This window comes from Paroedura picta, chromosome 12, assembly GCF_049243985.1.
Source record: "Paroedura picta isolate Pp20150507F chromosome 12, Ppicta_v3.0, whole genome shotgun sequence".
NCBI classification, from domain to species: Eukaryota; Metazoa; Chordata; class Lepidosauria; order Squamata; family Gekkonidae; genus Paroedura; species Paroedura picta.
In genome coordinates, this window is record NC_135380.1 from 4,793,090 (window position 1) to 4,819,991 (window position 26,902).

General features: G+C 48.1%; 1 protein-coding gene across 3 annotated transcripts in view; it reads left to right on the plus strand.

The window, feature by feature from the left end:
- Nucleotides 1-23,466, plus strand: part of GRIK4 (glutamate ionotropic receptor kainate type subunit 4) — a 352,867-nt gene extending 329,401 nt beyond the window's left edge. For 2 of the 3 annotated variants that reach the window (XM_077305824.1, XM_077305825.1), the window contains exons 15-21: nucleotides 2,429-2,602; nucleotides 5,722-5,887; nucleotides 7,024-7,249; nucleotides 11,836-11,964; nucleotides 15,486-15,604; nucleotides 17,621-19,500; nucleotides 23,316-23,466. In XM_077305824.1, the coding sequence (XP_077161939.1) occupies nucleotides 2,429-2,602; nucleotides 5,722-5,887; nucleotides 7,024-7,249; nucleotides 11,836-11,964; nucleotides 15,486-15,604; nucleotides 17,621-17,992 (1,186 nt within the window). In that variant the 3' untranslated portion in view covers nucleotides 17,993-19,500; nucleotides 23,316-23,466. Of the gene's footprint in view, nucleotides 1-2,428; nucleotides 2,603-5,721; nucleotides 5,888-7,023; nucleotides 7,250-11,835; nucleotides 11,965-15,485; nucleotides 15,605-17,620; nucleotides 19,501-23,315 lie in introns of those variants that run through there. The other variant, XM_077305826.1, reaches the window with a different exon arrangement.
- Nucleotides 23,467-26,902: the final 3,436 nt, after the last annotated feature.

Below are 26,902 nucleotides of genomic sequence, written 5' to 3' on the forward strand. Positions count from 1 at the left end.
TCCCCTCCCTCACAGGGTGTCTGTTGTGGGGAGAGGAAAGGGAAGGCGGCTGTAAGCCTCTTTGAGACTCCTTCAGATAGAGAAAAGTGGCACATAAGAACCAACTGCATTTCCTGGCAGGGGCTCATGGGAATTGTAGTCCATGGACATCTGGAGGGCCACAGTTTGCCCACCCCTGCCCTAAGGTGTCATAATGTCAAAAATACAGTTTGTCCTTGCTGTAAAACGCAAACGCCTAAACTCCCTGGTCTTACATGCGCTGAACACATTGACAGGATACAAGAAACTGAACCGTAAGATTACTCCGTATTTGAGTTGGGCTGGCGACAAGCAGAAGGAGCTTTAAAAAGGGAAATCTTGGGAGATTAATGTCCATAAAGTGTAAACAGACAGCTCTGTTTGGGCATCAGATCTGTGGTACGGAACAACTAAGCTGTGTTCTGGCACCGTAACTGAAACGGAAGGAGAAGTTGTAGAGCGGGGAGCAACTGGCTGGAGTTGGGGAGGAATAAACCAAGGATTTTCAAAAGATTTCCAGTCTGCATCTGCACTAGATCCTTCTTCATGTGTCAGAATGATACAGCTGAATAAGTTTTTAAGTCCCCTCTAGAAGCTAAAAAACAAAAAGACCAACAAACACAAATTCCCACCTGATCAAAGCCTTGAATAACAAGGACAGACTGTAAGTAGGACATCCATTTGAGTCCCCCCCCTTCCTTCCTCCCCTCTTCCCACCAGGAGTAATATTAGATATTTAAAAAACTGAACAATCCCAGAAACTTATTCATGGGAATACTGGTTTCTGAATCTTTTAAAACTGTGTTTTTATGTGTTTAACTGTGTATTAAACCTTTGGTGTAATCCATTCCAAATTAATAATAATAAATTAATACATTAATACAATACTGCATGGCATCACTGGTTAAAAAGAAGAGCTTTTGCCCAAATGAGGATCAGCTGGACATCTCTTGTCCTGCTCAATTGACATTCGGTGGCATTCTTCATCCCTTAAGTGGAAGAGGCCCCAGGGGGGGTGTTGTATACCATTTACAGGTGTGGTGACATTGCTATAAAGCAGCAGAACTGTTACAAAATGTCAGCGGACGATCCCTTGAGCCCCGTGGCACGGCTGGAGTTATAGAGTTCGCGGGCAGTAATGCACGGCTTTTAAAAGCCACTCGATAACACAGCGATGCCCCATCTGCGTTGAGGCATGGCTTCCCTCGGTGCATCTCCAGCATGATGCTTAACCAAAGGTGTGATCTCTTTTGGGGCCACCGGGGAGACATGGCTTCAGATAATGCCCAACAATGTCAGCCAGATCAGGCATTTCTCGCTAAGAGTCCTGATACCTCCCTCCGCCCCCCACCCGCCCCATGTATTTGTCAGAGTGCTTCAGCCCAGGTGGCCTTTTACTGTATTAAAAAAAACGGCGAGAAACTCTCTTCCACACACACAAAAAGAAAGACCCTCCCAAGAGAAATAACAGTTCTCTTGAAGTCCTAAAGATCCCGGCAGGGACGGAGAAGCCATATAAAATTCCATGTCTGAAAACATCTCGGCTAATCCCTGAACTATTTTCAAGCACAGTTATCTGAGAGTCACAGAATCTCCCCTGGCATTGGTTTTATTTAGCGGAGTTGAAATTTCAAAATAATCCCACCACGGGCCTCAAACTTTTTCTAAAGCTTTCCTGCGTAAGGACGCCTTGGGACTCAGGCCGATGCTTCCCTGGGAAGGCGTGGGGAGGCCCACCCAGACTGTGGCCCTTGAACTGCTGTGGCCCCAAGAACAGCCGATCGCTCCAGCACAGGGGTAGTCAAACTGCGGCCCTCCAGATGTCCATGGACTACAATTCCCAGGAGCCCCTGCCAGCGAATGCTGGCAGGGGCTCCTGGGAATTGTAGTCCATGGACATCTGGGGGGCCGCAGTTTGACTACCCCTGCTCTAGCGAAACATTCGTACCTAGAATCCTAAAATGTGCGTGAAGAACTACCCTCTCTCTGTAATGCAGGCCTGCCCAAAGGGCAGCAGTCAGGGTAGCCCAGTTTAGCCCAATTGCATCACATCTTCAAAGCTAAACAGATTCGGCCCTGGTAAGCGTTCGCTGGCAGGGGCTCATGGGAATTGTAGTCCATGGACATCTGGAGGGCCACAGTTTGACCCCCCCCCCCTGCCCTATGGGGTTGCCATAAGCCAATTGTAGCCCGACAGTAGATTATTCACTCATGCACGGGAGAACGGAGAACGGAACTCTCCCTAACCTCTGGTCTGTATCTTCCCCACCTTTGTTGGAACAAGCTGCAGATTAGACAGCAGTGAAGCGCCACCTCCCATAGAGTTGGAGGCCTTCTTGACGCAGTTTCCAGTTGCGTGTATTATTAATGCACGGGCCTAATGGGAGCGGATGTGTTTTCCCCTGTGCAGGTTGACACCTTATGAGTGGTACAGCCCCCACCCTTGCTCCCAAGGGAGATGCAACCTGCTGGTCAACCAGTATTCCCTCGGCAACAGCCTGTGGTTTCCCGTCGGCGGGTTCATGCAGCAGGGCTCCACCATCGCCCCCCGGGCTCTGTCCACCCGTTGCGTCAGTGGAGTTTGGTAAGTCGTCCCTTGCGTCGTCTTTCTTCCTTTCTGTGGAGTTTGGCCGCCGCTTGGCCCGCGGGAACGTCAACCAGCTTTGGAGACTTGGAGCAGAGCGAGATCAGCAATGTCCCGGGTACTGCTGGGCTGCTGGAAATCTCAACCGCTGATCCACAGGGGCGTTGCGTGGCTCTTTCCTCCTCTGTTTTGTAGCCGCCATCCCTTCGAAAGGTTGGTTAGGCTAATGGAGCAAAGGGGCTGGCCCAGGATTGTCCGCGGAGCTCCACGTAGGGTTGCCCAGTCTCCAGGTAACAGCTGGAGATCTCCAGGCAGGAGATGGGAGGGCATCCATCTCTGACATCACCAGTTGAAAGGATCTGACAGGAAGTGATGTGAAAGAGCTCTGCCTGAGACCTGGAGAGCTGCTGCCAGTCTGCGTGGGCAAAACTGACTTGATTCAGTGTTAGGGCAGCTTCACTGGTGTACATCCAGCATCCGGGTTGCAGAGATCAGTCCCCCTGGAGAAAACATCTACTTTGGAAGGTGGAGTCTATGGTATTATACCACACCAAGGTCCCTCCCCTCCCCAAACTCCGCCCACCCCAGGCTCCACCCCCTCCCTGAAATCTCCAAGAATTTGGCAACCCAGCACTGGCAAACCAAGCTCCCCAGCATAGTGATAAATGGCGATTTTAAATCTTTGTTTTTGTTGCATTTATTTATTCTTGTATTTGAAGCTCAGAACAGCTTCCAGAAGAACCGTGGGTCAATGTTTGTAACATATTTTATTTTATGGGTTTCACCGGGGTTTCTAAGCCTCCTTGAGCTCTGCAAGGAAGAAAGGCAGCTAATAAATGTTTAGATTTTTTAAATGGCAGGGTGGGGATTCGAACTCAGGTCTCCACTACCCGTAGTCCAGCAGTCTTACCGTAAACCATGCTGACTCTGTATTTGGCTGATCCTGTAAAAGGTGCATGAAGAGGCCTGCTGAATTTTTCACTTTCCTTGGGACTAAGAACCAAGCTGCACATGAGGGTTTTTCGCACCTGTTTTAATGGGTTCCCTGAAGGTGTGAGGAACTGCTCCTAAAAGGAAGGAAGGAAGGAAGGAAGGAAGGAAGGAAGGAAGGAAGGAAGGAAGGAAGGAAGGAAGGAAGGAAGGAAGGAAGGAAGGAAGGAAGGAAGGAAGGAAGGAAGGAAGGAAGGAAGGAAGAAAGAAAGAAAGAAAGAAAGAAAGAAAGAAAGAAAGAAAGAAAGAAAGAAAGAAAGAAAGAAAGAAAGAAAGAAAGAAAGAAAGAAAGAAAGAAAGAAAGAAAGAAAGAAAGAAAGAGCCCAAACAGGCAAGAAGGCAGCTCTCCTGCCTTCCCCACAAGCAATTTTCTCATGCGAAAACAGCAGAGGTGCCGTTTTGCTGCTCAGGGTGAACTTTCTCTCTCAGAGAAGTGCTTTCCAAAGTCTCTGATTTACTCTCAAGCAGCTCTGTCTGTTTTCAAAACTATAAGTACGGCTTTATGTATTCCAAACGCCAGCAAGCCAACTCTGCTAATGCAGCATCTGGTTGTGAATCTGATATCTCGGCATCTCCACCTCTTGAAAGCAAATCAGCAGCCTTTAGTGGTAGATTTTAATCTCAAAAGGGCAGAAGCAACGGAGATTCAGGAGGCGGGCAATTCTTATTCTTATTCCGCTTGCAGAGTAGAGAAAATTTGGCAATAGTTGTAATAGTTTAATGGTTTTAATTTACTAATTTAGCTAAATGCTGCATTCTGTTTTATCCTCTTTGTGTATTTTGTTTTGTTGAAACCTGCCCTGAGTTGCCGGGGAGAGGGCAGGTAATAAATGCAAACATAAACAAACAAACAAACTGTTTTGAAGGGGTCCTGACCCTCTGAAGCCATTTTTATGGATGTGAGAGAGAGAGAGAAAAGGGGTTGGATTGATGACCCTGGTTTCTATGATTTTAAGAGGGTTTTAGATAGAGTGGGTAAACAGGCAAATCCCTGGGTCCAAATACATGTATATTTTATGCAAAATTCTGGCTGCAAAATGCAAATATCCTTCATTTTATTTATTTATTTCATCCATTGTCCGTATTTCCCCCAGTGGGAATAAAAGAGGCTTACATCATAGAGAGCCAGTGTGGTGTCGTGCTTAAGAGCAGCAGCCTCTAATCTGGAGAACTGGGTTTGATTCCCTGCTCCTCCTCCACATGCAGCCAGCTGGGTGACCTTGGGCCCGTTACAGTTCTCTTCGGGCACTAATCCCAGCAATAAGCCCTGGACCTGTTTGTAGTACTATATTGTTATACCGTTATATTGTGCTGTTATTTTGGTTACAATTATCAGTTATACATGTTACAGACTGTTTTATGTATTGTTCTCTGTTATGATGTAAACCGCCCTGAGCCTCCGGGGAGGGCGGTATATAAGTATGATAAATAAAAATAAATAAATAAAAAATAAAAAACTAATACAACCCATGCTACAGAGTGTTCCGTTCACAGCTGGAGATTAGTCACTGCCGAAGATTTTCCCCCTTTAAAACAGAGGTTCCCACAAGTCGTTCCTGTGGGTGTCCTGAGCCATTTTGCTAGATGGGCAGTATACAAACTAAATAACTAAATAGATAAATAAATAAATGGTGCTCACCAAGACCTTTACAGGTGCCCACCAAGTAGCTTTTAGGAATTGGAGCAGGCCAAGAAGGGGTTTTGCTCAGCAAGTCTTCTGATTGGCTATTGGAGATTTTTTTTTAATGTTGCTTTGGGAGCAGATGCCACCACAGCACAAAGATCTGCACTCCATGACTAAAGCCAAGCTGCAGCAAGCTGCAGCAGCCATTTTGTGGCTAGCTCCGCCTTCTGGAGCAGCCATTTTGCGACAGCCCCTTTTGTGCAGGCCTAAACTACAGCCAGAATTCCAAAGGTGCCCACCGGCTCAGGTAGATGGAGAGATCCCTGCTTTAAGCCATTGCTCTTCCTGGTCACAAAGGAGGCTTTGCACAGAAACCTGTTGGGCGGTGCAGGCTCACCATCTTTCAGAACCTGGTTCATGTTTCTGTAAGAGGGTTGAGGTGGTTCTTCTGGGGAGCGAACCATGCGTGGCGAGCCTCCTTCTGACTGTGCCTCTTTCTCCCAAGGTGGGCCTTCACCCTGATCATCATATCCTCTTATACGGCCAACTTGGCCGCCTTCCTCACTGTGCAGCGCATGGATGTGCCCATCGAATCCGTTGACGACCTCGCAGACCAGACCGCCATTGAGTACGGCACCATCCACGGAGGCTCCAGCATGACCTTTTTCCAGGTGAGCTGTCCGGAAAATGCTGAAGGGCCTCTCGGTGCTGGGACAGCAACGAACAGCCTAGCTGGGTACAACCTTGCTCATGCACCAGGAACAGAGCATCAGATTTCATGTACATGGCCCTATACTTCAATTGCATAACCCATCGGTAGCCTTGTTCTCACAGTTCCAGAGAGTCGCTCTGTTGCTCTGCAACAGATTTGAGACTGGGGGTGCCTTGGGATAGGGTCGGTTGCCAGCTCTGGGTTGGGAAATCTCTGGAGATTCTCCCCTAGGGTCTCTTGATGGGCCTTGAAGGACCTTAAATGGGTGGGAATTATTTTTAATATATATTTTTAAATGTGTTAAACATTTATTGGATGATATGATCATACATGGTTGTGTTGACCCACCCACCCCTCCCAAATGGCCAGTGATGAGCCTGGAGGGGTGGGAAGGGGAGGGGCCCCAGGTGGGCGTGTCCACAGCTCTGCTTCCCAACCATATTCTGCACGATCTCACCACTTCTGGGGTTTCACAAAGCCTGAAGAATGTTTCACGGGTTTCTCAATGGTAAAAAGAAAAAGGTAAAAACTCTGTTCTTCCCCCATACACTTGCTCTCCACAACAACAACCCTGCAAGGTAGGCCAGGCCAAGAGTTTGTGATAGGCCCAAGGTCTCCAGTGACCTTTCAGGGTAGAAACTGGAGAATTCAAACCTAGGTTGCCCCCCATCCTACTCTGTTATTCTACCCACAACTCCATGCTGGCTCTCAACTGTATCACACTGGCTCTCAATAATTGGAGCTCACAGTGGCCTCCAGGGATGTTGCCTTCCCCTCTGATGGTTTATTGTATGATCTTGGCTGTATGAATGTAAGTAAGCTCCGCCTCCAGCAGTCACTTTGTGGCTGGCTCTACCTGTTGTGGCAGCCATTTTGTGCCTCTTGTGGCAGCCATCTTATAGCCGCATCCACCCCACTGTCTAAAGCTGCCTGGGACTTCTGGATGACTCAGTGATCGGGTGCAAGATTCAGCCAGGATTCAGCACTCCCTGGCGTGTGCCTCAGGCCCCAAATTCCCGTTTCCGGCCCAGAGCCGCCGTTGTCCCCTGGAGCCTGAACTTACCTCATCCTGGCCGCCCTTTTGCTCTTTTGCAGAACTCCCGGTACCAGACGTACCAGCGAATGTGGAATTACATGTATTCCAAACAGCCGAGTGTCTTTGTCAAGAGCACCGAAGAAGGGATCGCCCGCGTGCTCAACTCCAACTACGCCTTCCTGCTGGAGTCCACCATGAACGAGTATTACCGTCAGCGCAATTGCAACCTCACGCAGGTCGGGGGCCTTCTGGACACCAAGGGCTACGGGATTGGCATGCCCGTCGGTAGGCAGTGAAGCAAAATTCTAGCTATTCCGGGCTGTCTGTGGAGGAGCAGAGCATGAATAGTTTGAGAGGCTTTCAGAACAGATGCCAGCTGCGTCCCACAGCCCCTGCCTGGGTGCCACTCGCCTTCAAAGGGATCACGTGGCCCGATCCATGCGTCCTCAACGCATTCCCTTGGGCGGCATCTCAGATGAAAGGCCTAAGAGTATTCTGTTGACGCTCATTTTGGTACCTGGTTTACTCTTTGGTCGACCCAGATTTGTTTATTCCATTCCGCTTCTTCACGATGCACTGTGCGATTTCCTGGTATAAGCCTAGGCAGACATTTTAGGACTCACCAAGGTAAATTCAGATGGGTCACCGTGTTGGTCTGAAACGGAAGGACAAACTTTAGACACTTTTGAGACCGATAAAGTTTCATTCAAGGTATAAGCTTTTGTGTGCCTGCACACTTCTTCAGATCTGTTACTTGGACCTTGAATATCACTTTGTTAGACTCAAACCTCATTCTAGAATTCGTCAAGACATAGACGTAAATGAACACCAACTCAATACATTTCCTGACAGATAACACCATAAAACCCATTCTGCCTAGGCAGCATTGCCACCTAAACTGCCCGGGGGAACTGTACAGGGCCTGCAGCCCATTCTACAGAGACGGGGGCCACCACCAAAAAGATCCTTGCCCTTTCAGCTGCAAATCTGGCTTCCCCTGGGGAAAGAAGCAGGCTCGACTTGTTTGAGGGGGAAGGAGTAGAATCTGAGTGCAGAGTAGTTGGGAAATTGCCAGATTGAGCAAAGTTACGTTGGTCCTAAATAGCCATTGGACCATCTGTAGCAGTAGCTTCAAGTGATCAGCAGCAAACAAAGAAAATAACAAGGGAAAGTACCTGTACTCTATAGCAAGCCAGAATACAATTAGAAATACAAATCATTCAAGGGAATCTTGACAAAGAAATTGAGATGTCTAACCCTTGTAAGCCCCTTCTTTGAGCCAGTTTGAGAGCTAGATTCAAGTTCTGGGAGGCCTCTGCTCCTGGCTGTCCCTGATAATGCCTGCCAGCACTGTCTCCACTGTGAAAATACAGCTGTATCTAGAATCATAGAATTATAGAGTTGGAAGGGACCTCGTGGGTCATCCAGTCCAACCCCCTGCACTATGCAGGACACTCACATCCCTATCGCTCATCCACTGTCACCTGCCACCCCCTTGGACCTTCACAGAATCAGCCTCTCTGTCAGATGGCTACCTGTGTCCCTCTTTAAAAGCATTTCCTTTCCTTTAAAGATCTATTCTCTCCTTCTGGAAGGGCTGTACCCACATGGGTTGTTCATTCAAATGAGCTTCTGTGAGAATAGTTAGATTCAAGTCCTGTAGCACCTAGGGAATAAGAACAGAAGGGATGCCACGTTGAATCAGGCCAATGGCTCATCTAGTTCAACACCCTGTGTCACCCAGTGGCCAAAACCCAGTTGCCCTCAGGAGGTCCACTAGCAGGGCGAGAATGCCTGAAGCCCTCCAAGAAAACAGAACATCGCTGCCCCAGGTATAATGTTCCATCTATACCTTGTGGCTAATAAAAAGCCACAGGTGGACCTCTGCTCTATGTGTTTCTCTGCCTCAGAGACCGACAGAATTCTGAGGGTTGATGCTTTCAAGAGCCAAAGTTCCCTCTGTCAGATCTGAGTCTCTACAGCTTACACCAGGGGTAGTCAAACTGCGGCCCTCCAGATGTCCATGGACTACAATTCCCATGAGCCCTTGCCAGAAAATGCTCATGGGAATTATAGTCCATGGACATCTGGAGGGCCGCAGTTTGACTACCCCTGGCTTATACCCTGGAAGTCTTGTTGGCCTTTAAGGTGCTATCGGACTCAGATTTCACCCTTCTACTACAGGTGAACACAGCTACATCCCTGAAACTTAAACCAGTAAGTATTGTGGAGCACAAGCAATAAGGAAAGGTGCCAGCGTGAACCCGGCTGAAATGAATGCTAATTAATTTAATAATTAATATTTTCATGACCCTGAGTGTGCATGGGGGAAGGAGGGTTAGTGTTTCAAAGGCTCAGAGTCAAAGCCGACAGATCGATAGTCCGTGTGTCTTTTTATTTTAACCTCTGCTCCGCTCTTAAATGACCTAACAGGATTCTGTTAATTTGCATAACTGAGCATCAATCTTGAGAACTGAACGATGCTCCCAGCTACTGGAGGGGGGCAGGATGAACCACACTCTGAATGTTTCTTGTCACCAAGAATCATTTTTTCCTGTTGTCCATAATGTGAGCACCAAATTTGCAAGCACCGGGTCATGCCTGACCCTTGGGGTGACGCCCTCTAGCGTTTTCATGGCAGACTCAATACAGGGTGGTTTGCCAGTGCCTTCCCCAGTCATTAGTGTTTTACCCCCCAGCAGCAAGCTGGGTACTCATTTTACCGACCTCGGAAGGATGGAAGGCTGAGTCAACCTTGAGCCGGCTGCTGGGATCGAACTCCCAGCCTCATGGTCAGAGCTTCAGATAGCATGTCGCTGCCTTACCACTCTGTGCCACATGAGGCTCTTAATTTTGCCTTTCTCACACTAATTTTGTCTTATTGAGACTGAATATGAACAGGGGCTTGGGGTGGAGCGGGATGGAAATATTCAGACTGGTTTGATGCTCTCTGGACTCGATAAGACCCTTTGGGGCCTTCTTGGAACTGCAGTCCAAAATCAGTAAGGTGCTAGGCAATAAGGAGGATGAGGAGGCAAAGCAAGGACTACCTAGCAACCTTTTGAAAAGAAATTATTTGCAGCTGGTCAATCATGTTATACAAAGAGCAGCGTTCTGTAACCTGCTGTGCCAGAAACTCTTGTGCTCTTTCACACTCTCATTTCCGTCACCGGTGTGTCACTGTTACTTCCGGTTTTCCTTTCGGCGTGTGTTTTGCTGCCTCTAGTGGTCGGTTCTATATTACATCGCTGTAGGTCTGGCATAAATGCCTGCAGCTTTTAGAGGGAGCAAAACGCGTGGAAAAGAAAGGAGAACCCAAAGCAATAGGGGCACACAAGCGACCGGGAGTGTGTGTGTGTGTGCTGAACACATTCCCTGTTTTGGCTTCTTCCATCACAAATGCCTCTCTTCCCCAAACACTTTTCGACAAGTAGGGCAGGGTGGCCAAACTTTGTCTCTCTCCAGTTGTCCATGGACTATAATTCCCATGAGCCCAGGGGGCTCATGGGAATTGTAGTCCATGGACATCTGGAGAGACACAGTTTGGCCACCCTTGAAGTAGGGCTTTCTGTCAGAGCCCACCCTGGAGCTGGGTGGGGGGGACTTGTCTTGGGAAAAAGTTCGGCGTCATCTGGCTGTTTCTTTGCAACATAAAATTGCCCTTCTACCCACCCCCTCCCCCAAAGTTTATCTTCCGTGCCAGCCCATCCATCTCAATCCTGAGCTTTCCACAGATTCTTTAGCAAAGAACCTCCGCCGTGCAGTCTCCACTGAGGAGAAAAGCAGGACATCAATAAATAAATGCAAATGCATCAAGGGAGAATTAAGAGCTCCAAAGAAAAAGCTCGTTACTTAGTTCCTATTGCTAAGAGAGCCATGCCTGGGGGCCCAATATTCGTACTGGCTGTCGAATTCTCTTTGGGCCCTACAAGCAGAAGTCATATTTTCATGGGAAAACGGGTTAAAGTGACCTATTCGCTTTAGGAAATGGGAATATATGCAGTTATTACTGGTATGAGATTACTGGTATGAGATTTCCTCAGTCAAGGTAAGCAAATTGTTTAAAGGGCAAACAGTTTAAAGGGCAAAATTTAAGCGGATTTCCTCTGAGCAAGGGAGGAAAGGGAGTAGTGTGAAGACACGGACCTGAAATGATAAACTGGACTGAACAACTTCAGGTGGCAGGTGGAGGATCACATGTGGGAATAGTAAAAACTCCCCACAAACAGAAAACCAGCTCCGAGGAGCCGGAGTCTCCCTTCCTGCTCTGTTAGTTTTCCATGTGCATGAATGTTTTGATATTGAAGCCTATGCAAAGCTGGAACCCACCATATTCAGTCCCAAGTGGTATAGTCCCTCCATTCTACTGCCGCATTCTCCTGCATGTGTGAAAAGGGTTGCCAAGCTCCAGGTGGTGGCTGGAGATTCCCGCACTGCCACCTTTGATGACCTCCAGATGACAGAGATCAGTTCCCCCAGAGAAAACGGCTATTTTGGCGGATGCACTCGATGGCAGAAGTCCCTTTTCTCTTCAAACCCCGCCCTCCCCAGGCTCCGCCCCCAAAATCTCCAAATATCTCCCCACCTGGAGCTGGCAACCCTGTGGGTGAACTGGGTGCTGCCAGAACAAAGCAAGAAACCACACGTCAGACTTGCTCATTTGTAAAAAACAAACTTAAAAGTGTATGTAAATGGGAACGGTTAAGTGCACCATTGAAAATGTCAGCTCTATAATAAACTGTGCATGTGTGTGTGTGTGCGCACACACACACACAAACATATATGAATCATTTTTAATATATATATATATGTTCAACGGAGAGCAGGGGCCGCATCTGCCGCCCTCTCCATCATCTCTCTTGGCTTTGCAGGTTCAGTCTTCCGTGACGAGTTTGATTTGGCCATTCTCCAGCTGCAAGAGAACAACCGTCTCGAAATCTTGAAGCGCAAGTGGTGGGAAGGAGGCAAGTGCCCCAAAGAGGAGGACCACCGAGCCAAAGGTACCAGCCGCGGCTGCCCCCTGGCCCGTAACACCCCTCCATCGACGGAGGTGCCCCTTGCAGAAGCCGCCGCCAACGAGAACGGCGGAGGCTCCGGGGCCGCGTCACCCTTGCGGCACTCGGATTTCAGAATCCTCCTAAGCTGAAATATCTTTCTTAATAACGCGAGGGGAGAGCTGAGGCAGGGCTGCCGTGCATCACGCAGAGTGTTTTTGCCCGAGGCAAAGAGAGGGGAAACAACGAAATGACAAATAGTGGGACGGACGGATGGCAAAATGGGCTTCTAATGAATGTCTACGGTGCTGCGGCAGGAAGGAGAATACTTGAGGGACACCATCCAAATCCGGAGATTCTTGGGGGGGGGGACGGGGGGGCTGTATCGAAAGTGGCTGCTGGCTAATGGCCCATTCTAAAGGACGGTTAGAAATGGAAAGCCAGAGACTCTAATACTAGTGCAGGCGCTGAAGGACGAGGCCTGGTGGGAGAGGTGTGCAAAGACAACCCTAAACGAGCCTGCTTGGGGTAGGGGCTAAGAGCGGCAGCTTCTAATCCGGCGAGACGGGTTTGATTCCCCGCTCCTCCTCCACCTGCAGCCAGCTGGGTGACCTTGGGCCAGTCACCATTCTCTCAGAGCTCTCTCAGACTCACCCACCCCACAGGGTGCCTGTTGTGGGAAGAGGAAGGGAAGGCGATTGGAAGCTGCTCTGAGACTCCTTCTGGAAGAGAAAAGCGGCATATAAGAACCAGCTTCTCCTCCTCCTCCTCTTCTAAAAGGCACAGTGCTAGGCTGATGTCTCCGCCCCAGGAACTGTTGCCAGCCCAAAGCTACTGCTAAATATTTTTGGCACTTGTCCCGAAATGGAGCGGGAAAGCATTTTTCTCCCCTCCTAGGGAGGCTAAAAGGTTTGCTGGCTGAGAGAAGGGCCTTTTAACCCTTACAAGAGCACAGGATAAAAGCCAAGCGGGCTTGTGGTCTCCACTACGAAGATGAACCAGGAGAGCGGCTTTCGCCTGGAAATGCAAACAAGACGAGAACAAACAGGCTTGGCTGGAAGGATCACCTTCTGTTTGCGCTGTGATGCCCGTCAAGGAAAGGAGCCAGCGACGGGGAGTTGTGCGGGTGACACAATTTAAATCGGGACACAGGGAGAGAGGAGAGGAATCTGCGTGGCGGGCATTTGGGGGGGAAATAAGCATTCCCCGCCCAATGGCCCCGAATGGAAATTTGTAGAAAAATTGAGAGGGGGGCCCTTTCAAGACAACAGAAGTTGGAAATCACGATTCCTTCCCAGCTCTTTGCATCTCTCCCCAAAAAGTTCTGAAATACTCTCCTATAACAAATAATGTTCCGTGTAAATTCATGCAATGTTCCATGGAAACCGCCCAGAGCTGTAAAGAATGGGCGATATAAAAATCCAAATAAATAAATATATATATAAATAAACACGAGGGATGCCAGGTCCCCCCCTGGTCAACAGCTGGGGATGGGGGCTTGTATTTAGAGATCCAGGTTGGGAAATTCCTAAAGGTATTTAGGGGATGAGGCCTGGGGAGGACCCAAACCTCAGTGGAATATAATTCCATAAAGTCCCCCCTCCAAAGCAGCCCTTTTCTCCAGGGGAACTGATCTCTGAAGTCTGTAATTCCAGGGTCTGCCCAGGTCTCGCCTGCTCTCCTTTTGCTCTCCTATTGCTTCTGAGACCCCATTCAAAGCCAGGTCCAGGAATTCGCCTCGAATCCCGCACAGACTGGATTGCATTCCTGGAGCCGCCTTGAGTGCCTCCCCTCGGCCAGCATCCATCGGGCGTCTGGAGACTTGTGTCTGGAGAGCACTAATTGCTTTATCTTGACATCTCAAACATACAAGGGAGCTTCAAAGGGATGAAAATAAAACTGATAAATTATGAAAAGCCGACTACCGGCAGAGGGAGGAGGAGGAGGAGGAGGCGCCACATGGAGAGCTGTCACTCAGCGGAGAGCAGAGAGCAGGCCTTGACAAATTCCAAGCAGAAAACCCAGTAGGAGGACCGATTTGTGCATTGTGTGTTTGTGTGTGTGTGGGGGGGGGTAGGGGATTAGTCAGGGGGTAGTCAAACTGCAGCCCTCCAGATGTCCATGGACTACAATTCCCATGAGCCCCTGTTGTTTTTTTATGCCTCACTTTTCTTTACCCAAAGTGGATTACAATTGCCTTCCCTTACTCTCCCCACAATAAACATGCATGAAGCAGGTCGAGGCTGAGTGAGCTCTGAGAGAACTGCTCTATGAGAGCAGCTCTAACTGGCCTAAGGTCACCCAGCTGGCTGCATGTGGAGTAGGAGTGGGGAATCAAGCCCAGTTCTCCAAATTAGAAGTCACCGCTCTTAACCACGACACCACGCTGGCTCTCACTACTGGCTCCCCGGTGCTTGGCAGAGAACACGATATATAGGCCCTGCCTCTGGCAAACGCTGCCTGGTTCTCTGTCCCCCCCCCCTCCAAGATGCCTTTACTTGTCATTCAGGTGGAAGTCTGCTTGCAAAGGTGTGATTGATCGATGGCTGGAGAGCCCCACAGAGGCTGCCAGAAACAATGAGAGAGAGAGAGAGAGAGAGAGAGAGAGAGAGAGAGAGAGAGAGAGAGAGGACCCACCATTAAATAAGCAAACAAAGCTTGCAACAACAAACAAAATATGTCAATGGCTTGGGGGGGGGGGGGAGCCAGGGAAGAGATTGTCAATATATCCTGGATTCTCATGCTGTGATTTACGGCTCCCGAGGAAGGGGACAGAGATTTTATAGGCATCCCAGGTGATAAATAGCCCTACATGAGAACCCCAGGACAATCCGTAGTAACCGATTCAACAAGTTCTGGTCTGCAGGGGGGTGTTGGGTTGCCAGCTCCAGGTTGGGAAAACCCAGGAGACTAGAGGGATGGATCCTGCTGAGGGCGGGGTTTGAAGAGAGGAGGGACTTCAATGGGGTAGAATGCAGTACAAGTCCCCCTTCTAAGTGGTCATTTTCTCCAGAGAAACTGATCCCTGTTGCCTGGAGATAAGCTGTAATTCCAGGGGATCCCCAGGCCCCACCTGGAGGCTGGCATCCCTAGGAGGAAAGGCCCTATGGCTTGCTGACAACAGTTGGACATCCTGGGACTAGCCTTTTCTCACAATCAGCCGAGACAACTATAAACAGGTATAACACTATTAGATGATCCTGCTTTGGGCTGATCCTGTGTTGAGCAGGGGGTTGGACTAGATGGCCAGTATGGCCCCTTCCAACTCTATGATTCTATGATCTTGTGTAGGTTGGAGGCCTTGGCTTTGGTTCCAGCCAGCTCTGGTCCAGTGTCCTAGGGGAGAAAGGCCAGGACACCTTCTCTTTATTTCCTTAAGCCTGAACTGGGGAGCTGAAGACAACTGTTTTCCAGCCAAAGTGAACGGGGAAAGGGCCAGATGGAACCACCGGTGTAATTCGGTTTACAAACAGCTCCGTAGACATCAACTCTGCCATATTAACGTTGGTTGCTCTTTCTGTTGGCAGGCCTGGGAATGGAGAATATAGGTGGGATCTTTGTGGTTCTGATCTGTGGTTTAATCGTAGCGATTTTTATGGCAATGCTGGAGTTCTTGTGGAGCCTTCGTCATTCCGAACACTCAGAGGTAAGAGCCCCTGCAGGGAGGGCGAATTCTAATTCTTCTTGGTTAATTATATTAATTTGCCTTTGGTTATTCTTCAGTCACTTTGAGTCCTGGCTGTTCAAGTTTTGTCGGGGCCCTGATCTCCTCCGGGAGCTCGTTCCACCAGGTGGGGGCTAGGATGGAGAAAGCTCTGGCCCTGGTTGAGGTCAAGCGGGCTTCCTTGGGGCCAGGGATGACCGGCCAGTTGGAGGTGGCGAAGTGTAGAGCTCTTTGAGGGTTCCAGATGTTGAAGTAACTGGGTGATGGTAGCTGAGATCGGATTAAAGATCTGGATTCAGACTCAGTTCTCAGATCTGTTTGTTCACTCTGACATTTGTGTGCTAATTTACTGCTATTCACAGATCTCACGGGCCAGTTTTCACATCTCTATAAGGAAAAAAAATAGGGTAAAATAGTGGTATCCTGCAAATGCTCAAGGTGCTAACCAGGGGTAGTCAAACTGCGGCCCTCCAGATGTCCATGGACTACAATTCCCACGAGCCCCTGCCAGCATTTGCTGGCAGGGGCTCATGGGAATTGTAGTCCATGGACATCTGGAGGGCTGCAGTTTGACTACCCCTGTGCTAAACAATTGACCAGTACGGCAACAAGGCAACGAATAAATAACCATGGGTAACAATCAAGAAATAGTAAAAAGATCAGTGAAAATAGCAACCATTGCAGTAAAATGAACAGCAAAAAGATATCAAACTACAGAAAGCAGAGGATGAAATTTAACGCAAACATTCTTGTTCAGATTTGTAGAAAACGAAGCACTAGGCAGTAAATATGGTCTATCAGTACGAAACAATTTATTTACATTAGGATCACCACAAGACATTATATGCAACTCCTGAGATTACATGGAGTGCCACTATGATGTTTTTCCCGTTATTGGTTTTTGAATTGATGGAGAAATGTGTTCCTTTTGCCCATTTCTGGGCTGATATTTATATGACATCTGCAATTTTCACTTCCTGCAGAGAAAATGGGGTTATCGTGAATCGCTTGTTTTGGTGAGATCACTCGATGCATTTCTGTTTGCAGAAGACAAACCAATCCTGTTTTTAATTGTGCGGCATAAACCACGCACAAGACGAAATAGTGAGGACAGCAAAAGAGCTCAGGGTAGAGCCCCTGTACGTTTCATTACTCAGCCTGTAGAGCTTGTGAAAGAGTCAAGGTTTCCGCATCCCGACCGAGATGATAGAACTGTGCTTGAGTGTGTGCAATTTCATACTGACGGAGTGTATCTTCTTGTCGCGAATGCTCTGTGCTCAGGAAACCGGCAAGTGAAGGCCAGGCTAAAACTCTCACCTTGGCGCCTGCATATTTATTTGTGATTGTTTTGCATGACGTGGCGGCGCTGCTTTACCTCTCCGGTAAGAAGCAGGCCCAAGTGGTACTGAGGTTTAAGAGGCGAGGGGAAGGGGGTGATTGATTCCGGGCTCTGAAAAGACAACACAGAATTCACTCCCAATGCAAATAAGAAGTTTTGCCTGAGTCCGGAGCAACGATCCGCTATCGAACCTGTGTAGCACCATCCCCACTGAGCAAACATTGGCCAAAGATTCCGAGATACTGAACAAATGGAAAAGGCAGGATGCTGTTTCTGCTGGCTGCAGAGGAGAGGACACGCAGTAATGGGTTTAAACTTCAAGTACAACGATATAGGCTAGATATCAGGAAAAAGTTTTTCACAGTCAGAGTAGTTCAGCAGTGGAATAGGCTGCCTAAGGAGGTGGTGAGCTCCCCCTCACTGGCAGTCTTCAAGCAAAGGTTGGATGCACACTTTTCTTGGATGCTTTAGGATGCTTAGGGCTAATCCTGCGTTGAGCAGGGGGTTGGACTAGATGGCCTCTATGGCCCCTTCCAACTCTATGATTCTATGATTCTATTATTCTAAAAGGCTTTGAGACCAGAGAGGTCTTAGAAAGCCTGCTGACGCTGAAGACCCAGCTGTCGGGAACTCACGTTACGCTTATCTCCTCGCTCTAGGTGTCCGTCTGTCAGGAGATGGTGACAGAGCTGCGGAGCATCATTCTCTGCAAGGACAGTTTCCACCCTCGTCGGAGGCGAGGGGGGGTCATACGAACTCGCCCCGTTATCCAGGAAGAGCGGAGAGCGCGCCCCACCACCACCACCACGCTCAGCAACGGCAAGCTCTGCGGTGGGGGCGACCCGGATCCGCTGGCGCAGAGACTGGCCCAAGAGGCTGCCCTGGTAGCTCGAGGCTGCACCCACATCAGGGTGTGCCCCGAATGTCGGCGTTTCCAAGGCCTCCGGCCGCGGCCTGGACCCGGGTCCCCCGCGCAGAGTGACGAGGGCTTGGAGTGGGAGAAAGTGACAAACAGCAGTGAGCCCGAGTAGCTTTGTTGGGAGGCGTCAGAAGCTTAATTGTTCCATTTTACAGAACATGAGACTTGTACACAGTGTTGAACTATTTTTAAATTAATAAAGCTGTTTCCCCAGCTTCCCCAGGGCGGATCGAAGCTTTGGGCTGGGGGATGAGCCCCACGGGAACTGTTTGTTACCTGTCTTGTATGCGAGAGTGTCTCACCTGCCTACATTCGGAAGCACTCAGGAGGAAGCCCCTCTGGCCGGGCGTCATCCGGAGGGGGAGGGGGTCTTCCTTGGCCACTTGCTACACAGACACCAGAGAGGTGCATAGGTAAGGTTACCTGGAGGATGTCACCAGAGTCACAGTAGGGAAGAGTCACTATTCTACACTGGGTGACAAGGTTGCCACTGGATGGACTTCGCAGGAGGGGGTTTCTTTGGAGATGGGGGGAAGGGTAATTGATGTTGTTTTCCCATTCCAAGACCTAGAGGGGTCTGGCATCACCTGGGTTCACGGGCCAAACTCACAGGTTCTCAAAGGGGACGGTGACAGATAAGAGGGGGGATCATGGGTGAAGGCACTGGAAATCCGCTCAAGGAGTATATAAATACCAAAAACCAACTAGCACCAGTTGAACCAGAGGCCTTGAAACAGACTGGGAACAAAAAATAACATCTTCCCTTTTATTTTTGTGTGTGCGTGCACACATGCCATCAACCCAGGTTTCGAGAACGGCATGAAGACGTCGAGGGGAAGACAGGGGTGTTTGCCTTCTCCCACCACCAGAGGGCGGCAGAAGTTAACACCCAGGTTGTCACCTTCCAGACACCATCTTAGCGCTGGAGACTCGTATCCGTGATGGGCTCAGTCATTTAAAAACAAGGTATCATCAAACCGCCCCTGCCCAGCACCACCAGTCCCACAGATCCATTTCTGATCCAGTAGACTAGTCATTCCCTCTGGAGCTAACTCCTGATCTTGACGACGCCTTGTATCTGACGCCTGGTCTCTTTGCTACTCAATGCCCTTGGGTGAAGGACCTTGGACGCACAAGTCCAGGGCGTTTCTCTCAAACGGTTCAGAGGGCAGAGCTGGTCAATGGTCAGGAAATCCTTCTTAGCAGCAGCTCTGCAGATGTGAGGGGGGGTTGGTTCCCCTGGGAGAGTCTAATTTCCTGATTTCTATGCAATTTCTGATTGTAAAATAAGAGGGAGAAGATCAAAAAGGTGGGTGACGAACAAATACGGTCTAAGGATATCCTGTTTGGGGGAGGGCAGAGTTGTTTGTTTGTTTTTTGAATGTACTGAATAAAATTTGTCTTTCTATAAATGTAGGGCTTTTCCCTTCATACCCTTGACGTTCAGAGGTAGCCGGTGTCTGAGATCATGGGGGGAAATACCTGTAGTTGCCTGTGGCAAATGCAACGTATTAAATCCTTTCTGCTCACGCCATAGTAGTTTGCAGAGTGGTCTGAGGACTGTAGCACTGCTACCCACAACCTTACGACGGTGTTTCCTGTTCTGCATAATCAACCCAGGTGAGACTGCCACCCCCAGGTCAATGGAAAGGGCCGGTTTCCTGCTTTCACTGCAATATCAAGAATAGCTTCTGGCCGAGCATTAAGGCAGGATATCGGGGAAAGACTGGGGAGCTCTCTTGGAGCCCTAGTTGAGAACTCCTGCCCTAGAGCACGAGAATGAAGTCAAAGTCCAGTGGCTCTTTTAAGACCAACAAGGTTTAATTCTGGGTATAAACCTTTGTGTGCGGGCACAGAAAGCTTTAACTCAGAATTAAACCTGGTCGATATTGTTGTTGTTGTTGTTATTGTTCTTTTATTGTTGTTGTTGTTGTTGTTATTTAATTTGTTACCCACCACTCCCAAGCAGGCTCGTGGCAGGTTACAGGTGTCCAGTTTAAAAAATTCCCATTAAAACCCCATTAAAATGGACAAGAAATACTGATATAATAACCAGCAACCCAGCAACATGGCGGAGAAAACCCAACTCCTGCCCCCAACTCCTACCTCCAGAGGGAGGAGGCAGGAGAGACAAGATACTGAAAGTTGGAGCTAGACACCAGGGGGGCCCATTGATCTTCGCAGCTCACCTGAGAGCTCATTCCCACCAGGTCAGGGCCAGGACTGAAAAGGCCCTGGCCCTGATTGAGTCCAGGTGTGCCTCTTTGGGCCCAGGAATGACCAGTAAATTATCACCTATAGAGTGTAAGGTCCTGGAGGGAGGCATAGGGCGATATGCGGTTGCTCATGTATGTGGGTCCCAACCCATGTAAGGCCTTGAAGGTTAATACCAAAACCTTAAACTGGATCCGGACAACAAATGGCAACCAATGTAGCTGCTTCAACACAGGCTGGATGTAGGCCCTCCACGGTGTTCCTGCAAGGACCCCAGCAGCTGCATTTTGCACCAGCTGGAGTCTACAGATCAAGGACAAGGGCAGGCCTCCATAGAGCTTACAAGTGCTCCTGGACTCAAACTTTGTTCTAGGCCAGGGGTAGTCAAACTGCGGCCCTCCAGATGTCCATGGACTACAATTCCCACGAGCCCCTGCCAGCAAAATGCGACCCACCTGAATCTGTCTTGCTAGAATTGGACTCAAGATTTCTTCCCTAGAACCCTGTGACTTCTGAGATGTGTTTTAGCCCCATCGCATTACAACCACCAGTCCGTGCCACTCAGTCGCAACCACTGTAAATGATAAACTAGGCTTCACAAGTGAATTTTTCATTTCCCGGCAGGCTTCATGTCCCGGGTTTTCCGGTAATATAGCAGAACCAACTTGACAGTTCTGACTTCCGGGGCAGGGAAACCCTGTTCTACAGATTGCTGTCCAAAAAAAAAAAGTTCCGAATGTATCTTCTTGTTCTTACAAATGTTTGGTGTCATGTCCCACCTTCCTGACAGCAACAAGGGGAACCCTTCTGAGCGTGACGGCTTTTTGTGCAAAGACCAACATGTTATTTCGAGCAGAAGGGAAGTCATTGAAAGAACATAGGCCTTTTCATATTTATTTACAAATTACCCACAAGGGGGGAAAAGGCTCCCATGAATAATTGAATCTGAACTTCCTTTCACAGGCGTGAATAAAGAGAAGTCAGGCAACTAATGAAACCCTTTCTAACAAAGAAAAGCTTCAAAGCTCTGGCAAACCCTGTAGGAGGCTGGCTCTGCTGGCACATATCAATTTAAATCACTTGTTTGTGCTATTGTTGGTTTGCTTTTTTCCCCCTCTAACTTTTTATTGATATTAGCAGCTGCATATACTTTCCCCTGGTACGTTTTGTTCTTCATCTGTGTGTTTCCCTCTGGTTTAATGCATCTTGTGCTGAGAAAAGGGTCATTCCATGTTTACTTCCTGGTGAATTAGAGGTGCCATCCTGCCAGTAGGACCTGGGGATACTGTGGAATTACAGCTCGTCTCCAGACTACAGAAATCCGAAGGAGAAAGAGGAGCTGGTCATCCTCGCTTTTCACTACCTGAAGGTGTCCTGAAGTAGCTTACAAACACCGTTCCCTACTTTTCCCCACCACATATGAGGTAGGTGGAGCTGAGAGAGCTCTAAGAGAACTGCTCTGTACGACCAGCCCTAAGAACTGTGACTAGCCCAAGCTCACGCAGCTGGCTGCATGTGGAAGAGTGGGGAATCAAGCTTGGTCTCTAATCTGCTGCTCTGACCACTACACCATGCTGCCTCTCTTTAGTTTCACTGGAGAAAACTGATGCTTTGGGGGGTGGATTCTGCGGCAGGATCCCCACCGAAGTTCCTGACCACCCCAGATCTCCAGGAGTTCACCATCCTGGATCTGGCAACTCAACTCTTCCCTCGTCCCACTGGGGGACAGGGGAGGCCTTGCCAACCCTATATAGAATTCAAGGACTGTGGGTCTGGGGCAGAGACTATTTATTTGTTTTTTGTTTGTTTGTTTGTTTATTTATTTAGATTTATATACCGCCCTCCCCGAAGGCTCAGGGCGGTTTACATTAAACTAATCAACAATACATGAAACAATAACCATAATGCTCTCAACAGCCATTTAGTCAGGAGAAGGTACTATCCAGTACCAAAGATTTCATCCAGCCATTTTGTAGTCACTGATCCAAAACCAGAGGCAAACTGTACGGGGTGCTCCACAGGGCTCTTGGACACATCCGCAATGTGAGCTGCTGATTGTTTTCTACGTGGCCTGTTTGCGATCCAGCATTCAGACAAGTGGTCCCTTTCGGGGATGATGGGAAGTGTTAATGAAATCCGAAAATAAGCCGCCGGTAGAGCGGTTTGTGCCACATAGTGCTGTTGTTCAGAGATTAATCCACTGAGGCTTTCCTCCATTATTTTATCTCACTTCACGTTTTTGCACATCAAGACAAATCATGCTTAATTTTTGCACATCATGCTGCTACCAAGAGCGTAGGCGCAGGGACAGCAAAGAAGTGGCCACACCAGCAACATAGCTAAGGAGTACACGGTTTTGATTCTCAAATGAGAGGCCAGGCCTGAGCCACTAGGGTAACTAGGGATTCTTTGCAACACGATGCACAGAGATGGTAAGAAGACAGTTACAAATGAGTCCTCATTTTCCTCTCTTTATTATATTGCAATAATAATAATAATGTTGTTGGGCCTCCTTTCCCATGGCTAAAACGTTTTGCACCCAGCTCAGTCCATCCAAGTTCTTCTCTTTGTTTGCCATTTTAATCAATCTTTGCAATAAAATGCAAACAAATCCCCCCTTGAAAAAAATAATTGTGGATGAATAGAACACACTTTGCAGGTGAGGAAGAGCGCCTTTGATGCCACAACCGGTCCATTCCCTTTCTCCACCGGCCGGATCGCTGGCGGTCGGGAAGTGGGTTTTTGGCGGCCTCTTTCCTTTGACCGGCCTCACTCACATGCAAATGAAGTTCATGGTTTTGTCGTTTGAAATGCGCTTTCCCAGAATGCCTCCCTATTGATAAAACGGGGTAATTCTAGTAAGATATCTCTCCAGATCCCAGTGGGAGCAGGCGATTAGATCAATTCAAATATAATTGCTTTATTCCTTTTAATTGTTTCGCCACACCTGCTGTCCATTACGAGCCTTTGGCTTCCAAGAACCCCAAGAGGCTCCTAAAGTGAGGATTTCAAATTCCTCTGTAGCTAATTCTCTCCCGTGTTCCATCTTAGAATATCCATCCTGGGGGGCTGCCAAGTTTGGCTCTCGTGCAGGTTAGGTGAGACTCCAAAATGATGACTAAGATACTCGGAGCTCGTTGTGCTAATGAATGTTTTATGAGTTTTGATTTCCAAGCCAGTTAATTTGCAGTAGCTCTAAAGGGATATTATTTTCCCCTTAGGATCCAGCCCAGGACTTGACTTCTGGAGGCGGTAATATATTGATGAAGGTCTGCGAGCTGCCTCTGAATTCCATGGGTGCCGTTACTAAGATTTCTGGTTCGATTAGCTCATCCTAGAATCGTTTCAGAATTTATGTGGAGAGAGAAAGATCAGTGGAATAACAAGGCAAGTGGGACTGATCCTCTATGTAGGTCAGCCCCTCTAGCCAGAAGAACTACCGTTTGACCATTTTTTTGATGTTTTTTTTAAAGAAAGGACAGCACAATGGTCTTTTCACGCAGTGAAAGGACATACAAGCGCCTTTCTTTCTTTCCTACCCTGCTTAGTTGCTTTTAACGGGAAATTCGTTCGCTTTTTCTACCAGCTCACTTCGACGACCTTGACGGCAAACTCAGAGCATGTCCTCTGGGGCTGCCATGCGGCTTCTTGACTTGACTGGTTTTATGCCAGCGGAGAATCTGACTCTGTAATTAGGACCGGACTCTAAACCTAGACCAAAGTAATTGCGAAAGGTCATGGGATTCTCTTGGACTTTAACAACAGTCGGGCTAGGTGAAGCAAGCGGTGACCTTTAAGCTACAAGATCCGGGTTCAAATCCCTTCATTCCAAGTGACAGGATTGCCCCAGTCATGTCACTGTCTCACAGCCTCAATTCTCTATCTACAAAAGAGAAATTAGAAGCAGAATTTTCATAATGATAGAATGCTGAAAGCATAATGGCCTTAATTCTTTTCGGTATCCGTTCCCTACCTCAAACAGGAAGTAGCTACTACATCGGAGACCAAGTGAGAGGAAGGATCAGAAACACAGAGTACTTGCTGAGTACCATTCCACCAACTTCCACACTACCAATCGTCCCAACTACAGATGCACAATACCCATCTTGTTAGGGAGGGGGGCTGTGTAGAAATTTGGAGGAGAAAGGTAAGATATTCAATAAATAGAATAGAATCATAGAGTTGGAAAGGGCCACACAGGCCATGTAGTCCAACCCTCTGCTCAACGCAGGACCAGCCCTAAGCATCCTAAAGCATCCAAGAAAAGTGTGTATCCAACCTTTGCTTGAAGACTGCCAGTGAGGGGGAGCTCACCATCTCCTTAGGCAGCCTATTCCTATCAAATCCAAATTTTACTAATAAGACAACGCAAAATTGGTTAGTATATAAAATTGTACCATTTGGCATATCTGTAAAATTTGAAAGTATGTATGTCTTTGTTTTCCATGACAAAATTTACAAATATATCCATGTTCAGAAGCAGTCAGCCTCTGCATCCCAGATCCAGCAGACCACATCAAGAGAAGGCCTCAGTCTCTGTGCCCTGTTGTTGGACTTCTAGAGGTACTGGATGGCCACTGGGAGAGACAAGATGCTGAGCAATGGACCAACTGCTAAAGTTCCAGTTCCCTGTGAAGAGGATTCGTTTCTAAGAAAATGTTGCAGAAATTTCACGAAGGCTAATGAAGTGGCAGACGGTGGATCGGAAAGCACTTTGAATGTTCAAAGGTTCTTGATGTGTATTTAAGAAACAAAGTAAGAATGAGGCTTTTCTCAGATCTGCCTGGAAAAATAAGAGAGACCGTGATGAAGAGACCAAATGCTTTATTTGAACTTCCTGGTAAGAACGGGGCAACATTTCTGCAAGGGAGGGGGGAGCTGAAACCCTTCAGATCTGACTCAGTTCTTGTACAGAAACAAATCAATGCTCATGAACGTGTGCCAGTTATGGAAAAACACGAAGAGCCATAAATCTCCTTAGAAGGCGATAGATCCAACATGATGGACTATATTTTGAAAGCATCAAGCAACGTGGATAGATTGATTTCTCAAAAAGGCCTAATGTTTGGCACAGCAGCTGCCAGCCACCGGCTCTTTCGGAGCTCAAAAATATCTCTAGCTCTTAGCCTAGGTGTCAGTGTTATATTTTACTCCAAACTTTTTTTTTTAAGGTACCAGCCTTTTGCAGCACTGAATAATTCTTACAAATTCCCTAGTTCCGGACTTAAATTTATGGGCAGAGCCGTAGGGCAGAGGAATGGCACATGCTTTGCATGTATAAAGTCTCACACTCAACCTCTGCCATCTTGAATGGAAGATATTGAAAAGCGGACAAAGACACTGGACCCAGAGGAGACAGTATTGGATGCGGCAGACCGGGGGTCTTAGCAAGAATATAAGAAGAGCCCTGTTGGATCAGACCAAGTGTCCATCTAGTCCAGCCTCCCATCTCACACAGTGGCCAACCAGCTCCGCTGGAGGGCCAACGACAGAGCAGAGAGGCCGAGGCCTTCCTAAGAACATCAGAAGGGCCCTGCTGGGTCAGACCAGGGATGGTCCATCTAGTTCAGCCTCCCATCTCACACAGGGGCCAGCCAATTCCTCTGGAGGGCCAACGACAGGGCAGAGAGGCCGAGGCCTTCCTAAGGACATCAGGAGATCCCTGCTGGGTCAGACCAGGGATGGTCCATCTAGTCCAGCCTCCTGTCTCACACAGTGGCCTGCTAGTTCCTCTGGAGGGCCAACAGCAGGGCCTAGAGTTCAAGACCTTCCCCTCATGTTGTCTCTTGGCATTGGGAGGTTTTCTGCCTCCAAATTTGGAGATTCCCTTAAATCACCAGAGTTTATAGCCAGTTAGTCCTATCCACAATTCTGTCTAGACCCCTATTAAAGTCATTACTACATCCTCTGGCAGCAAATGTTAATGATTCGTTGAGTTTGGGGAGAGGGATAAAAAGTCCCCACTCTCTTCACCCTACGTATAACTTCATTACCTTTTATGCTGCCTCCCCTTAGTTCCAGATTCTTCAGGCTACCCTAAAAGAAAAGAGGTTCCAACCATTTTGTCATCTTAATGGCCCTCTTCTGTACTGTTTCCAGCTTTGCAACCTCCTTTCTGAATATGGTGACCAGGACTGTATACAGTATCCCCCAAAAGCCACAACATATGATATCTGTGTGTGTTCATAGAATCATAGAGTTGGAAGGGACCTCCTGGGTCATCTAGTCCAACCCCCTGCACTAGGCAGGACACTCACATCCCTCTCGCTCATCCACTGTCACCTGCCACACCCTTGAATCTTCACAGAATCAGCCTCTCTGTCAGATGTTAAAAAATTTCCAAAGATGGTGTTATGCGCCATCAAATCCCTTCAGAGTTATGGTGACTCCATGGGCTTTTCCACACATTGGGCATTGTAGCGTGAAGCTGTGTGTGTGTGTGTGTGTTTTGGGGGGGGGGAGAGAGAAACAGGAGGTAAGGGACCTAAACCATGAATCATAATATTGTGCAAAAGCAAATGCCTAACCAGTAAGGCTACACTTGCTGAAGTAATGTCAGCAAATAATTTGCCATAAGGGCATAAAAAAATCGACCCTGCCTTACAGGATTGTTATCAAGAGAACAGGGATAATGAATGTGACACACTTTAAACAGCCCAAAAGCCCCACACAGATGCTGAGTATGGTATTTATTTCATTATGTTTAGTTTACTGCTAACAATCTGCTAATCTTCCCTTGAGCCGTCAGATCCCTGCTTGATGCTTGGGGTTAATTTTGTTTTTTTTATACTAAGAATCGAACCCAATA